At 50.6% G+C, this 14,660-nt stretch overlaps 1 protein-coding gene across 1 annotated transcript in view; it reads left to right on the top strand.

The window, feature by feature from the left end:
• LOC119956921 (sorbitol dehydrogenase-like) overlaps window positions 1–14,660 on the top strand; it is a 31,401-nt gene that overhangs the window by 13,164 nt on the left and 3,577 nt on the right. Inside the window, exons 3-7 of the mRNA XM_038784492.1 lie at window positions 1,524–1,688; window positions 3,232–3,391; window positions 5,857–5,975; window positions 8,694–8,759; window positions 13,095–13,273. Of these exons, the coding sequence (XP_038640420.1) occupies window positions 1,524–1,688; window positions 3,232–3,391; window positions 5,857–5,975; window positions 8,694–8,759; window positions 13,095–13,273 (689 nt within the window). The remainder of the gene's footprint in view (window positions 1–1,523; window positions 1,689–3,231; window positions 3,392–5,856; window positions 5,976–8,693; window positions 8,760–13,094; window positions 13,274–14,660) is intronic.

Below are 14,660 nucleotides of genomic sequence, written 5' to 3'. Positions count from 1 at the left end.
CGTGTACTTACCCCCGAGATGACCTTGAAAACCTCCCTACAATACCCCATCCAGCTTCGGGCAGGCAAATATCTGTTCTTGAGTTGCGAAGGAGCAAGCCAAGTTCTTTGCAAATCCCAAGTGAGAGCTTCTTGTCAACTCTGTAAACACGGGGAGTTTGCCAACTGCAAGGCGTTGCTCATTCCACCTTTGCATGAAGCAGGTCAACAACTATTCTTTATCAACACGACAACACCCTGTCTTCGTGCCCACGGCGTCTTTGTCAAATCACTCCCAGCTCCCACCTAGCCCTGAGCTTCTACTTTGCTCCACCTGCCCCAACCCCTCTTAAACAGCATAAAATCCATCACATTTCTCCCTCTCTGAAGAGACGCGACACGTTGGGCTGGATTCTCCGGTCCCCCAGTTGCATGTTTCTCGGCAACGGGAGGCGGTGCACAGTTTGCTGCTGGTGGAACTCTCTGGAGCGGCGGTCCGTGCCGGAGGGACCCGAGACTCAAAGCCGCCAGCGAACGTCCTTAATTCTATCCCTACCTCCGCCACGTTTGCCACCGCCTGACATTACCCAGCATTTTCTGTTTTTTATTTCAAATTTCCAGCATCCACAGTATTTCGCTTGTAAAACAATTCTTTACAGTCACGGTCCTTATTTCCAGAATTTTTTTTGGGGTGTTGGTTTATCATAGAATTTACAGTGCAGAAGGAGCCCATTCGGCCCATCGAGTCTGCAGCGGCCCTTGGAAAGAGCACCCTATTCAAGCCCACACCTCCACCCTATCCCCATAATCCAATAACCCCTCCTAACCTTTTTTTGGACACTAAGGGACAATTTAGCCTGGCCAATCCACCTAACCTGCACGTCTTTGGACTGTGGGAGGAAACCGGAGCACCCGGAGGAAACCCAAGCAGGCACGGGGAGAACGTGCAGACTCTGCACAGACAGTGACCCAAGCCGGGAATCGAACCTGGGACCCTGGCGCTGTGCTAACCACTGCGCTACCGTGTCACCCCCATAGATACGGTTTCCTTCTTTCAATGTTCAGAAATTCCCATTTTCTGTGGCACTTTAGGAGCTTAACCCGCTTTAGAGGTTGGCAACTAGCCAATCTTTGCCCTTTTGGCTACAAGGAGGTGGGAGGGGGGGGTTGGGGGGGGGGGGGGGGGGGGGGTGGAAGCCAACATTGCAGTGGCTTCCAAAACCCTTTAGTTGCTAACTTGGAGGTTCTCTTAATCAAAAGATCACCCTTTGGAAGACGCTGAGTCGATCTGTAGACATTCGCTTCCAGATAGATTTTCATCAGTGCACTCCACATCAAAAATAATTGATAAAGTAAGCAATATCAGCCCTTCACAGCAACCCATTCCCATTGCACTACAAATGTACTTCTTTTTGTTTTAAGTCATGTGTCTTTATCGTAAATGGTCCGTGTGTTTCTCAGTGTGTGCAGTGTGTGAAACTTTCCTCTGCTAGAGGTTGTGTTTTGGTTTGAAACATTAATTTCCTTGCTGTGCTGTGATTTCAGAAGTCCTGCTGAAGATTCATTCGGTCGGGATCTGTGGCTCTGATGTGCACTACTGGCAACATGGAAGAATCGGCGATTTCATTGTCAAGAAACCAATGGTTTTGGGGCATGAAGCTGCAGGGACTGTGCATAAATTGGGGGAAGGAGTCAAGCACCTGAAAGTAGGTCAGTCGATTAAAAAGCACCTTATCGAACCTGTAAAGAAAAGCCTTCCGATTGTATCGCAACTACTGAAAGTCTTACAGAATCATAGAATTCCTACAGTGCAGAAGGAGGCCATTTAGCCCATCTAGCCTGCACTGCACCGCCCCTCTGAAAGAGCACCCTAGCTAGGCCCACCACTCCCCCACCCTATCCCCGTAGCCCCATCTAACCTGTGCATCTTTGGACACTAAGGGGCAATTTAGCACGGCCAATCCATCTAACCTGTGCATCTTTGGACACTAAGGGGCAATTTAGCACGGCCAATCCATCTAACCTGTGCATCTTTGGACACTAAGGGGCATTATAGCATGGCCAATCCACCTAACCTGCATGTCTTTGGACACTAAGGGGCAATTTAGTATGGCCAATCCACCTAACCTGCATGTCTTTGGACACTAAGGGGCAATATAGCATGGCTAACCCACCTAACCTGCACAAGTTTGGACACTAAGGGGCAATTTAGCATGGCTAACCCATCTAATCTGCACAAGTTTGGACACTAAGGGGCAATTTATCATGGCCAATCCACCTAACTTGCGCATCCTTGGACTGTGGGGGGAAACCGGAGCACCCGGAGGAAACCCACGCAGCCACAGGGAGAACATGCAAACTCCACGCAGACAGTGACCCAAGGCCAGAATCAAACCCGGGTCCCCGGTGCTGTGAGGCAGCAGTGCTAACCACTGTGCCAATGAGGTACTTTTGAAGTGTAGTCACTGCTGTGATGTAGGAAATGTGGCAGCCAATTTGCCCAAAGTAAGTTCCTGTGAAGAACAACGTGCTCACCTGTTTTAAGAATATTGGTTGACCCAGGGGGCTGAGAAACATTCTCCTCCTGCGGATGAATAGGGGAATTTCTATATTTACCTGAGAGAGCGAGCCAGGTATAGCACTCACTCAGTACTATGTGTCGGCCTGGGTTATATGCTCAAAGACTTGACCCCATGATCTTCTGACTCTTAATGTGAGAGTGCTGCCAATCCAGCCAAGGCTCGTGCTAATCTTGTGCTACCAATTGTAAATGTGCCTGCCATCAGTACGTCAGCGAAGTACATTTTTTCCAACGAATGTGAGGGCAGGAACTTACTTGCACTCACATCTGAATAAGTAGCATTTATCCCAGGTTCCCTCAATGTAATTACATTTAGCCGCAGGTTCTTGATTCCTCAGGATTAGAGGTGAATTTCGTTAATGCGAAAAGGAAGATTCAGAGGAACCAAAAAATACCCTCAAAGCCAGCTTGGTGCTCGCATGCAGGCACATTCTTTGAGTGCATTGATGAATGGGGAAGTATGCAGCATGGGACAGAACTCACAATGGTCTTCACTGGAGCTGTAGAGCTAAGGCATTCTCTGTGGGTAAAATCTAAGCTGTCTTGAATCATAAAATCTTCGGCCCCTTGTCCTTGTTCTAACTCTTTTTTGAAAGAGCTGTGCGGTTAAACCCGGCGTCCTGAACTTTCCCCGTGACCCTCTTTTACCTCGAGTCTTTTATTCTGCTGCAGGTGACAGAGTTTCTATCGAGCCGGGTGTCCCGAGAGAGAACTGCGAATTTTGCAAAATTGGACGCTACAATCTATCCCCGACACTTTTCTTCAGTGCTACTCCTCCTGATGATGGGACTCTGTGTCGTTACTATGCTCACAATGCCAACTACTGTTACAAGTGAGTAACTCGCACATAGAGGCCAGAGGGTCGTAGAGTTTTACAGCAAAATAGAACATAGAACATACAGTGCAGAAGGAGGCCATTCGGCCCAGCGAGTCTGCACCCACCCATTTAAGCCCTCACTTCCACCCTATCCCAATAACCCCTCCTAACCATTTTGGTTAAAGGTTGAATCCACAGTGAGCCAAGCTGGGAATCGAACCTGGGACCCTGGCGCTGTGAAGCCACAGTGCTGACCACTGTGCTACCATGCGGCGGTAGATAAGGTTATTAAGAAGGCATATGAGACACTTGCCTTTATTAACCAGGGCACAGAATATAAGAGCAGGGACATTATGAAGGAGCTCTATAAAAAGTTTGTTAGGTCACAATCATAGTAATGTGCCAATTTAGCATGGCCAATCGACCTAACCGGCACATCATTGGACTGTGGGAGGAAACCAGAGCACCCGGAGGAAACCCACGCAGACATGGGGAGAACATGCAGACTCCGCACAGAGAGTGGCCCAGTGGGGAATTGAACCTGGGACCCTGGCGCTGTGAAGCCACAGTGCTAGCCACTTGTGCTACCATGCTGCCCTATCATGCTAAAATGAGGCCCTACGACCCATCATGTCGTGCTGGCCATCAAGCACCTGTGTATTCTAATCTCATTTTTCAGCACTTAGTCTATAGCCTTGTGTGCTGTCGCATTTCAAGTGCGCGTCTAAATGTTGTTCTTAAATGTTGCGAGGGTTCCCGCCTCTACCACCCTTTCAGGCAGCGGGTTCCAGATTCCCACCACCCGCCTGGGTGAAAAGGTTTCCCCTCGAATCCCCTCTAAATCTCCTGCCCCTTACCTTAAATCTATGCCCCCTGGTTATTGACCCCTCCACCAAGGAGAAACGTTTCTTCCTGTCTACTCTAACTATGCCCCCCATAATTATGTACATCTCGATCATGTTCCCCCTTAGCCTTCTCTGCTCTCAGGAAAACAGCCCCGGCCTAACCAGCCTCTCTTGATAGTTGAAACGTTTCAGCCCAGGCAGCATCCTGGTGAATTTCCCCTGCTCCCTCTCTAGTGCCATCACATCCTTCCTGTAGTGTTGTGACCAGAATGGCACACACTACTATGATTGTGACCTAACAAACTTTTTATAGAGCTCCATCATAATGTCCCTGCTCTTATATTCTATGCCCTGGTTAATAAAGGCAAGTGTCCCATATGCCTTCTTAATAACCTTATCTACCGGCGCATGGTAGCACAGTGGTTAGCACTGTTGCTTCACAGCACCAGGGTCCCAGGTTCGATTCCCAGCTTGGCTCACTGTCTGTGCGGAGTCTGCACGTTCTCCCCGTGTCTGCGTGGGTTTCCTCCCACTGTCCAAAGATGTTCAGGTTAGGTGGGGTTACACAGATAGGGCGGGGGAGTGGGACAAGGTAGGGTGCTCTTTCAGAATGTCGGTGCAGAATCGATGGGCCGAATGGCCGCCTTCTGCACTGTAGGGATTCAGTCCCTTAAAAAAAAGATCTGCATGTATATTCCGGATGGCAGTGCCCAACGAGCTCCTGCAAGACACTCAAAAGGCTCTGTTTTCTTTTCTGCCAGCATCCTGCGGGTACATCAGCTTGGGCTGACAAGTGGCAAGTTTACATTCACGCCACAGGAGTGCCAGGCAATGACCATCTCCTGTAGGAGAGGATCCAACCATCGCCCCTTGACATTCAATGGCATTACCATCACTGAATCCCTGCAATCAACATCCTGCCGATTACCATTGATCAGAAACTGAACTGGACGAGCCACATTAATACTGTGGCTACCAGAAATGGTCAAAGGCTAGGAATCCTGCGACGAGTAAGTCTAAGAGCAGCAGATATCTAGGAACCCCACCACCAGGAGGTTCCCCTAAATGAATAATCATTTACATCCCGTAAATGAATAAAAAAAATATTCCTTCTCATTGATTGACTAATAGTCTGTAAATTGTGTAAGTGGGCAGGACCACGTGTTGAATTTTGTATTCATTTACGGGATGTGGGCGTCGCTGGTTAGTCCAGCATTTATTGCCCATCCCTAGTTGCCCTTCAGAAGGTGATAGTGAGTTGCTTTCTTGAACCGCTGCAGTCCTTGAGGTGTAGGCACACCCACTGTGCTGTTAGGGAGGGGTTCCAGGATTTTGCCTCAGTGACAGTGAGGGAATTTCCAATATATTTCCAAGTCAGGGTGGTGACTAACTTGGAGGGGAACCTCCAGGGGGTAGGGTTCCCAGGTATCTGCTGCCCTTGTCCTTCTAGATGGTCCTGGTCCCTAGTGCTGTGACGCAGCAGTGCTAACCACTGTACAGACATATTTAGACTATTATAGACATTTTGTTTCAGTGGGTCACCGTCTGATCCTTACACGCTAAACATAAAGAACAATGTGAAAATCTTTCCGTCTAACAGAAGGTTATAACATTTGTGGTACCTCCTTGTTTTAGGCTTCCTGAGGGTGTGAGCTTCGATGAAGGAGCGATGGCTGAGCCTCTTTCTGTTGGGATACACGCCTGTCGTAGGGGTGGAGTCCACATGGGCCAAAAGGTGCTCATTCTTGGGGCAGGTAGGTGGTTGCGCAGGTGGACTAACCATCCCTGACGTCAGCAATGAAATGGGTTCATGAGAAATTGTTCTGTGCTGTTTTAAGTTGAGATCCAAGAAGGAACAGCACGTCGGTGGGGATCCCCGGAAAAAATCAGTTGGAATGAATCACCAACAAACACCAGTCAACCGATTTCAGAAAAGCTGAGAGAGCAATTAACATAGCTGTGGTCGGAGGCCTAGTAATGTGCCTAAACCACAGTGTGTCTTAACCAGGACAAATGACGACAAGTCTGTTTCATAAAACAATTCAATGTTTATTTACTGACACACAATTGTTCAGGTTAATCAATCACACACGCATACAACATCAGTTAAACTGCAAAAAAAGTTTGCACAAGACCTTAACTTAACTTCAAGTGACTGACAAGTACCAGACGGGTGGAGGCCTTTATCTGACCCGCAGTCTTGCATTTCTCGATGGTTGGTTGGTGGTCATTCTTGTTCTTGGCTCTGATCTTGCTTCTGCTGGTGGCGAGGATGGTCTTCCTCTTCGGCCGGGTGTGAAGGGTCATTGTTGTTGGTTGCTGCAGGACAGAGAGAGATCGAGGGGTTGCATAGCACCTTTTATCCCTGGGGATTTCGCACCTTTTTTGGTGGGTCCAGATGGGCTACCAATCAATCGATCAGGGCTTGATCACCCTGATTGATAAAGTCCAATCAAGGTCTGCCACCTTAACGGCAGGACATGCCCTTACTGGCCATGTGAAATGAAAATGAAATGAAAATCGCTTATTGTCACGAGTAGGCTTCAATGAAGTTACTGTGAAAAGCCCCTAGTCGCCACATTCCGGCGCCTGTTCGGGGAGGCTGGTACGGGAATTGAACCGTGCTGCTGGCCTGCCTTGGTCTGCTTTCAAAGCCAGCGATTTAGCCGTGTGCTAAACCAGCCCCATGTCCGTTAGTGTCTGAGGCACCTAGGCCTTTCCAAATAATAGACGTCGTTGAGTCTGATACTTAGAAGCGATTTGTACGCAAGCCCATTGTCCCGGGATGGCCTTTTTCCTGTGCTATTTGCAAAGTCCGGGCTGCAACTTTTCTTTATTCTGAACTGCACCCTGCTTGTTCTCGAACTTGGCCACTTTACCCAGCATCCCTTGCCGGACGCCATTTTAGGTGGCCTCACCAGCAATGAAGATGGCTGAGGCAATGTATGGACTAAATGGCGTATGTGCTTAACTCGATTAGATGCTGTGTTTGCAGAGAAACGTTGGTGTATACCATGGATTACACTTTCCTCACTGTTAAGTGAAGATTGCCTCCAGATTTAGTTCAATGTAGATATCTGTGACATAGATAGATAATAGGGCTGGCTGTACATAAACCCTGCTTCCGGTGATCTCTGTGAAGGGAGCCGCTTTAACCGCCCTGCAGTCTCCAGAGTTCTGAAGTTCATTATAACTGTGCCAATTTGCAGAGGGTCTCTGATCATGTGGTTACAGCAGTGTGACTCAGGGCCAAACAGTAAGGGCGGGATTTTCTGCCTGTTTTTGCTGGCGGCATATTCTGGTCTTCCTCTTGCTCTCTCGTGTACCTTTGTGGTGAGATGTTGCTGCACTGTGAGAAAAAGCTCTTCTTGCACTGGCCATGCCTGCTGTCTCAGAGGTCGGTGCTTACTTGCTCTCTGTCTGTTGGATGATGCTCAGTGTTGTGGGAGAGTAATGAAGGGAAAGTGAAGGCAGCGCGGGTGGCATCTTCCGTCAGCCAACGCCGAAATCGGGAAATGCGATTGGACGGAGACTAGCTGCCGGCGCCAAAACCGCAGCAGGTGCTGATTTGACGCCAAATGGCCATTCTCCGTCACCTCGGAAACGGAGTCAATGTGTTTCACTCTGCATGTACAGTCGGCACCGTTTGCTTATCATTAGCGGGCCGGACCCGGTATTCTCTGGGGCCTCCGCGATGCCCCGCCTCCGATGGGCCGAGTTCCCAAAGGCGTGGCTCACCTGTGCTTTTAAAAATCGTGAAACTGACATCGTGGCAGCTGAGGGAGAGAGAGGGGGTACGGATGGTGGCCAACATTGCCATAGTTTGCTGACAGTTGCGCCGCTGGCCGGGGGCTTGGGGGGGGGGGCGGTGTCTGCCAGGGCCGGGTGGAGTAGTGGGGGGCTGTGGCCGGTGGAATCGGGGCGGACGGGCACGGAACGCCATTGCCTCAGCCGGCAAGGCAGCCATGCAGCTGCGCACGCCCCTAACAGCCTAACAGCCCACTGTGAACCTGGTGCCATGGCTCGTATAGGTGACCCCCCCCCCCCCGGGACACTCCCCTCTGGCTCCAGCCGACCCATCAGCTGTATGGGCGCGCTTCAGCATAACCAGTGGCACCTTGATGGCTGGGATGGTGTGTGTGGGGAGTGAAGTGTGTATGTGCGGCTGCAGCTTGTCAGCCTCCTGAGTGTCGATCACGGACCTGGAGAATCCTGCACCGTTTCTCATAAGAATCGTCTGTGTTCCACATGGCGCCGAATGGTAACGGAATCGGTCTGGGTGAGACGCCGGTTTTTCTATCGCAAAGGTCCACGGATTCTCCATTGCCGTCTCAGAAACCGAGAATCCCACCCTGCATGTTTATTAAAAAGAAAAATAAGCTGTGTTCACGTGTTAGGTATCTCCATTTGTGTTAATAATGCAGCTCTGCACAGTACTCTGCTTTTGATCTACCTTTCATCCTTTCACTTAGGGACAATCGGGCTCATGAATCTGCTTGTTGCCAAGTCTATGGGAGCCAGCCCAATTGTGGTTGTTGGTAAGTGTATTTTGTGTCATATTTAAAATGGTTGAGATGTCCACATTATGGGCAGGATTCCCCGGTCTCCCAGCCGAGTGTTTCCCGGCTGCGCGCCATTCGTTGGTCGCAGAATCATCTCTTCCCGTCGCTTGTCAATGGGAATTTCCGTTCAAGCCCCCCCCCCCCCCCCCCCCCCCCCCCCAACCCCGCCCGGGAAACCAGCAGGCGGGGGTGCGCTGCCGGCAGCAAGAGAGAACCCCAACGGCCGGAGATTCTGGCCTACATTGTTTTTGGCTTGTCTTACGGTGTTATTTTTTAGGGAAGGAATGAGGTGGGTTTTTTTATTCTTTCATGAGATGTGACCTTCGCTGGCTGCATGGACCAGCATCAGCTGCCCATCCCTTGAGAAGGAGGGGGTGAGCCCACTTCGTAAACCACCGAACGTCCATGTGGTGTAGGTACATCCACAGTGCTGCTAGGGAGGGGGGGGGTGCTCTACTGACTGCTGACTTTGTTAATACAGTATTGCAGAGGGCAGCTTGTGTACTTGAGGCATGGGTGCTTAAATCAAAGGGCAGGATTATCCAGCCCATCCCACCAGCGGGATCTTCCTGTCCCTCCGATGGTGACCCCTCCCCTTGCCCCGGCCGGTTCCCCGGTGGTGGGACTGGAAGATCTTGCTTGCCCCCCCAGTGGCGAACTTCCTTCGCCATAAACGACACCGCGAAGTTGAGGGCAGATCGTCCCTCCCAAAGCTTTTGGACTTGATCAGGGAGGCAGTGGCATAGTGGTACTGTCACTGGGCTAGTAATCCAGAGACCCGGGCTAATGATCTGGGACCCGGGTTCGAATCCCACCACAGCAAGTGGTGGAATTTAAACTCAATAAAATATCTGGAATTAAAAGTCTAATGATGACCATGAATCGATTGTTGCAAAAAACCATCTGGTTCACGAATGCCCTTTGGGGAAGGAAATCTGCCGTCCTTACCTGGTCTGGCCTACATGTGACTCCAGATCTTGTGACTCTTAACTGCCCCCTCAAGGGCAGTTAGGGATAGACAATAAATGCTGGCACAGCCTGCGACGCACACGTCCCAGGAACACATTGTTTAAACATTCCGATTGCAAAGCCCAGCTCAGTTCTGTGCATTTAATTCCCACCTGGATTTTCCTGTTCTGAATTGTGATTTCGCCGGGAGTTTTGGGAAGGGTTATTCCGCTGATATTAGCAGCTGCAAACTGATACAAAGAAATGGAATTCTACATAACGCTCAAATTTTACATTTGACCAGAGACACCATAGTGCGTAACCAAGCGGGTAATGCAGTTGAAAAGATTGGACGTTGCTGTAAAGTTAGGTGTAGGAGAGTAAGGCGTGGTGCATTATTTAGAATTTAGAACAGTACAGCACAGAACAGGCCCTTCGGCCCTCAATGTTATGCTGAGCAATGATCACCCTACTCAAGTCAACGTATCCACCCTATACCAGTAACCCAACAACACCCCCCCCCATTAACCTTATTTTTTAGGACACTAAGGGCAATTTAGCATAGCCAATCCACCTAACCCGCACATCTTTGGACTGTGGGAGGAAACCGGAGCACCCGGAGGAAACCCACGCACACACGGGGAGGACGTGCAGACTCCGCACAGACAGTGACCCAGCCGGGAATCGAACCTGGGACCCTGGAGCTGTGAAGCATTTATGCTAACCACCATGCTACCGTGCTGCCCCTTATCTCACACATTATGTGTCAGAAATGCTTTATTTACTACTAATCCTCTCATCCCCTCAAACCTAACTGACATTGGCGCCTCTAAAGAAATGTATCATTTGCATTTTTAAAAAATGACTAATTGACCTCAGGCACTTCCAAAAATGAAGCTTTGTAACTTCCACACCATTGCCGGTGCATGCCTCCAGGATCTATGACTCCACTGTTCTCCCTGGGAGTCCAATCCATGCATCTATCATTCGATGGTTTGGGTCTTGCACCCGCAAAACGGGGCAAGGTTTCATCCCTCACGCTTCCATGAAGTGTGGCATGATGGCATGAGGGTTGGCAATCCAATATCAACCCTCCAATCTCTGCCAAATACCAAGGCCAGCAGACGGCAGAATCGCAAGCTCGTCTGCCCCGTTGGGAAGTGAAATGACTGGCGAGCTCCTGAACGTCGGAGGAAGCCAGTGGGCTGCAATTGTCCATTTCCCACTCCATTATCCACTAGTCTCATGGGAAAAACATTGGGAACGAGCTAGGCCAGGTGTGAAAGTGAAAGTCGGCCAGGTATGAAAGTGAAAGTCGTCACAGTCCCAGAGGGGGCCAGAGGCTGCTTTCCCCTTTGAGGGGGGAGAGCTGACTGGCGGTGGTTTAACCTGAGGGTCACCACACCTCAGGCGAGGGGCAAGGTTGAGAAGGCGGGGCCTTCATGGCGACCCCGGCCTGTACGGGATTTGAACCCGCGCTGTTGTCATCAATCCACACCACATATGAGGTGACACAAGAGTGGGTGGAAAGGTCAGCAAACGTAACCATGGCTGCGTGTAGCAGTAGAGTGTGCTGCTGAAGGTGGTCGTGGTTGAATGTTTGTCTACTTTATTTCTGCAGCTTCAATTACAGCCTGGTTAAACAGCAAAACAGCTAGGGAGAGGGAAGGGACTCTTTAAATTGGTGGTCGGAACGTACTTCCACTTCATGGCCTCTCCCTCCACACATCCCGCCCGAGATTCCGCCCAGAGCCCTCCATCCCAATGTCCCTTAGCCGGCATTGCGATGGGAGGCTGATTGGCCAATAAATGCTAGGTTCAACATGCTGAAATGACGGGGGTAGCGGTACGGAGTGGACCACGCACGTGCCATTCCGCCTCCCCTACCCCGCAGCCCGCCCAACGTGCGATCAGAGTCCCACTGTCTCGGCCTTACACTTTGCTGAGTTTGAAAGATTCTTTTCCGCAAATAGTTTCAAGTAATTTCCCAATTTTGGACCTTCAATTTTGACTTAGTTTGGATGGTGGCAGCTTTCCAGCTTTTCTCTCCAATCTTTCAGCAAAGTCCAGGTTCCAACACCAAGGCTTGAACGTTTCAGCAACGTACCCCTGACAGGCCTCCCTGCCATTTTACTCGCGAAGGAGTGTTGACTGGCAGCAGGCGGGACCCGCCGTGCGCCATTGGACGGGAGTCCCGGTTAGGAGAGCTGCCGACCATGCAGGTTGGCCGGTACCTCTCCAGCCCATGCGGAGGGAGGGGGAGGGTGGGTGTCACAAGGTGGGCAAGGGCGGCACGGTGATTAGCACTGCTGCCTCACAGCGCCAGGGACCTGAGTTCAATTCTGGCCTTGTCTGTGTGGAGTTTGCACGTTCTCCCTGTGTCTGTGTCAGTTCCCTCCGGGTGCTCCGGTTTCCTCCCCACAGTCCGAAGGTGTGCAGGTGAGGGGGATTGGCCACGCTAAATTATCCCTTGGTGTCCAAAGATGTGCAGATTAGTTGGATTGGCCATGTTAAATTGCCCCTTAGTGTCCAAACATGGTTAGTTATGGTGATAGGGCAGGTGGGAGAGTGGGCCTCGATGTGGTGCTCTTTCGGAGGGTCAGTGCAGACGTGATGGGCCCAATGGCCTCCTTCTGCACTGTAGGAACCACACTGTTCTGTGGTTCTAAGTTAGGCCAGCGGGGAGGGAGGTCCAGAAGTGCCCACTGCTTGAGGTGCCCTCTGACACCCCTCTGCCCGAGATGGAGGATTGACCGTTTTCAATCTCCACCCTCACACCATGTACCAGCCTACGGCCAGCCTACAGATTGAGGCCAGGAAAGAACAGGCCGTCAAGTGGCCACTTATGGGCCTTAACTGGGGCAAGGGTGGACTTCCCATCCGAGGAACCTGCCCAATCCACCGCGAAATTGCTTCCAGGTCCGGGCGAGTGGAATCCCGGTGGGAGTCCCTTCTGTGCAATTCCCCAACCCCCCCCCGCCCCCGCCTCCACCCCCAGAGCCGGCTCAAAGGGTGAGGTGGCCAACTCCCTCCCACTCCCCTTCCTGAATCAATATCGGCCTCTGCTCATTAAATATAAAGGTAGCTTTACATATAACTCCTTGATAATGAGGTATCAATGGCAGAATTTTACTTCTTACTGTCTTGGCCGTCCTTACTTGATAAAACTTTAATGTGGTTTATATTATCAGACAAAAATGAATTCAGTTTTACTGAATCGGTGTCTCCAGGGAGAATTCATAGTGTGCGGAAGAATTTTACTTGTCATTATAAATGTTTCCGTGATAATTTCGTTTGAACCTTCTGCTACAGATTTGTCTCTAACCCTCTGCGGTCTTTTCTGGCGCATTAAAACTATTTCAGATATGGTGCAAGAACGTCTGGACCTGGCAAAATGCCTGGGAGCCTCCTGCGTTTGTAAGATGGAAAAAAACACGTGCCCTCGAGAGATGGCAGCGAAAGTGAAGACTGCCCTCTGCGATATGCCAGACGTAACAATTGAATGCACAGGGGCGGAGCAGTGTGTCCAGTCTGGTATCTATGTAAGTACTGAATGTTTGGTCAAATGCTTTGCCGTCCGTTACTTTTGCACCATGAGTTAGTCATGGAGCTCTGCCCGTCGTTTTTGGAAGGCTGCATTTTTTTGCCCACCTCTAAGCGGATCTGAGGGTCAACATGCGCAGGACTGGACACAGACGTAGAGCATTCTGGGTAGGGTTGGCAAGTTTCCCCCTTGCAAAGGGGATTTGTGAAACCGGCTGGGTTCTTGTGAGAAGTTGCAAGCGCCCCTCCTCATCGTTCCTGTGGCGGCCGATAAATCCACAAACTTATTGCACATCCCCACCGACACCTGGGGATCCCTGGTCCAAGGCTGCCCTGAAGCGGAGGAAAAGCATCCGGGGCGGAACCGAACACTTGGAGTTCCATCGCCGAGGCCAGCGGGGGATGGAGGGAGTGGGGTACGCGTGGCTGCTCGGAGACCCCACCCATCTCCAAGCTGTCCCCCCTCACCGTGGCAGAGACAATCTATCTGAATGGAAACTGGAGAAAAGGCAGGTGACCTGCTTGCTCATCGAGGAGGATTATGTGTTGTTGGATTTGTTTGGCTTTATTTCCATGTGATTTTTAAAACTTCACTCGTGATGGGTGTCACTGGCTAGGCTAGCCTTTATTGCCCATTCCTAATTATCCTTGATTTTGAGTGTCTTGCTTGGCCATTTCAGAGGGCATTTAACACGGCAGCACTGCAGTTAACGCTGTTGCTTCACAGCGCCAGGGGCCCAGGTTCGATTCCCAGCTTGGGTGACTGTGCAGAGTCTGCACGTTCTCCTCGTGTCTGCGTGGGTTTCCTCCGGGTGCTCCGGTTTCTTCCCACAAATCCCAAAAGACGGGCTTGTTAGGTGAATTGGAACATTCTGAATTCTCCCTTTATGCACCCGAACAGGCGCAGGAGTGTGACGACTAGGGGCTTTTCACAGCAACTTCATTGCAGTGTTAATGTAAACCTACTGGTGACAATAATAAAAATTATTATTATTAGAGTCTGGAGCCACATGTAGGCCAGACCCTGTAAGGACAGCAGATTTCCCTCCATCAAGGACATTAGTTGGGTTTTTATGACAATCGACAATGGTTTCATGGTCATAGATCATAGAATTTACAGTGCGGAAGGAGACCATTCAGCCCATCGAGTATGCACCGGCCCTTGGAAAGACCACCCTATTTAAGCTGCACGCCTCCACCCTATCCCCTTTATCCCCGTAACCCACCCAACCTGGGCAATTTAGCATGGCCAATCCACCTAACCTGCACTGTGGGAGGAAACCGGAGCACCCGGAGGAAACCTACGCACAGACGGGGAGAACGTGCAGACTCCGCACAGACAGTGACCCAAACCGGGAATCGAACCTGGAACCCTGGGGCTGTGAA

Source organism: Scyliorhinus canicula, chromosome 24, assembly GCF_902713615.1.
Source record: "Scyliorhinus canicula chromosome 24, sScyCan1.1, whole genome shotgun sequence".
NCBI lineage: Eukaryota > Metazoa > Chordata > Chondrichthyes > Carcharhiniformes > Scyliorhinidae > Scyliorhinus > Scyliorhinus canicula.
Note: the sequence above shows the minus strand (reverse complement) of the source record. Positions and strands in the feature narration are given on the sequence as shown.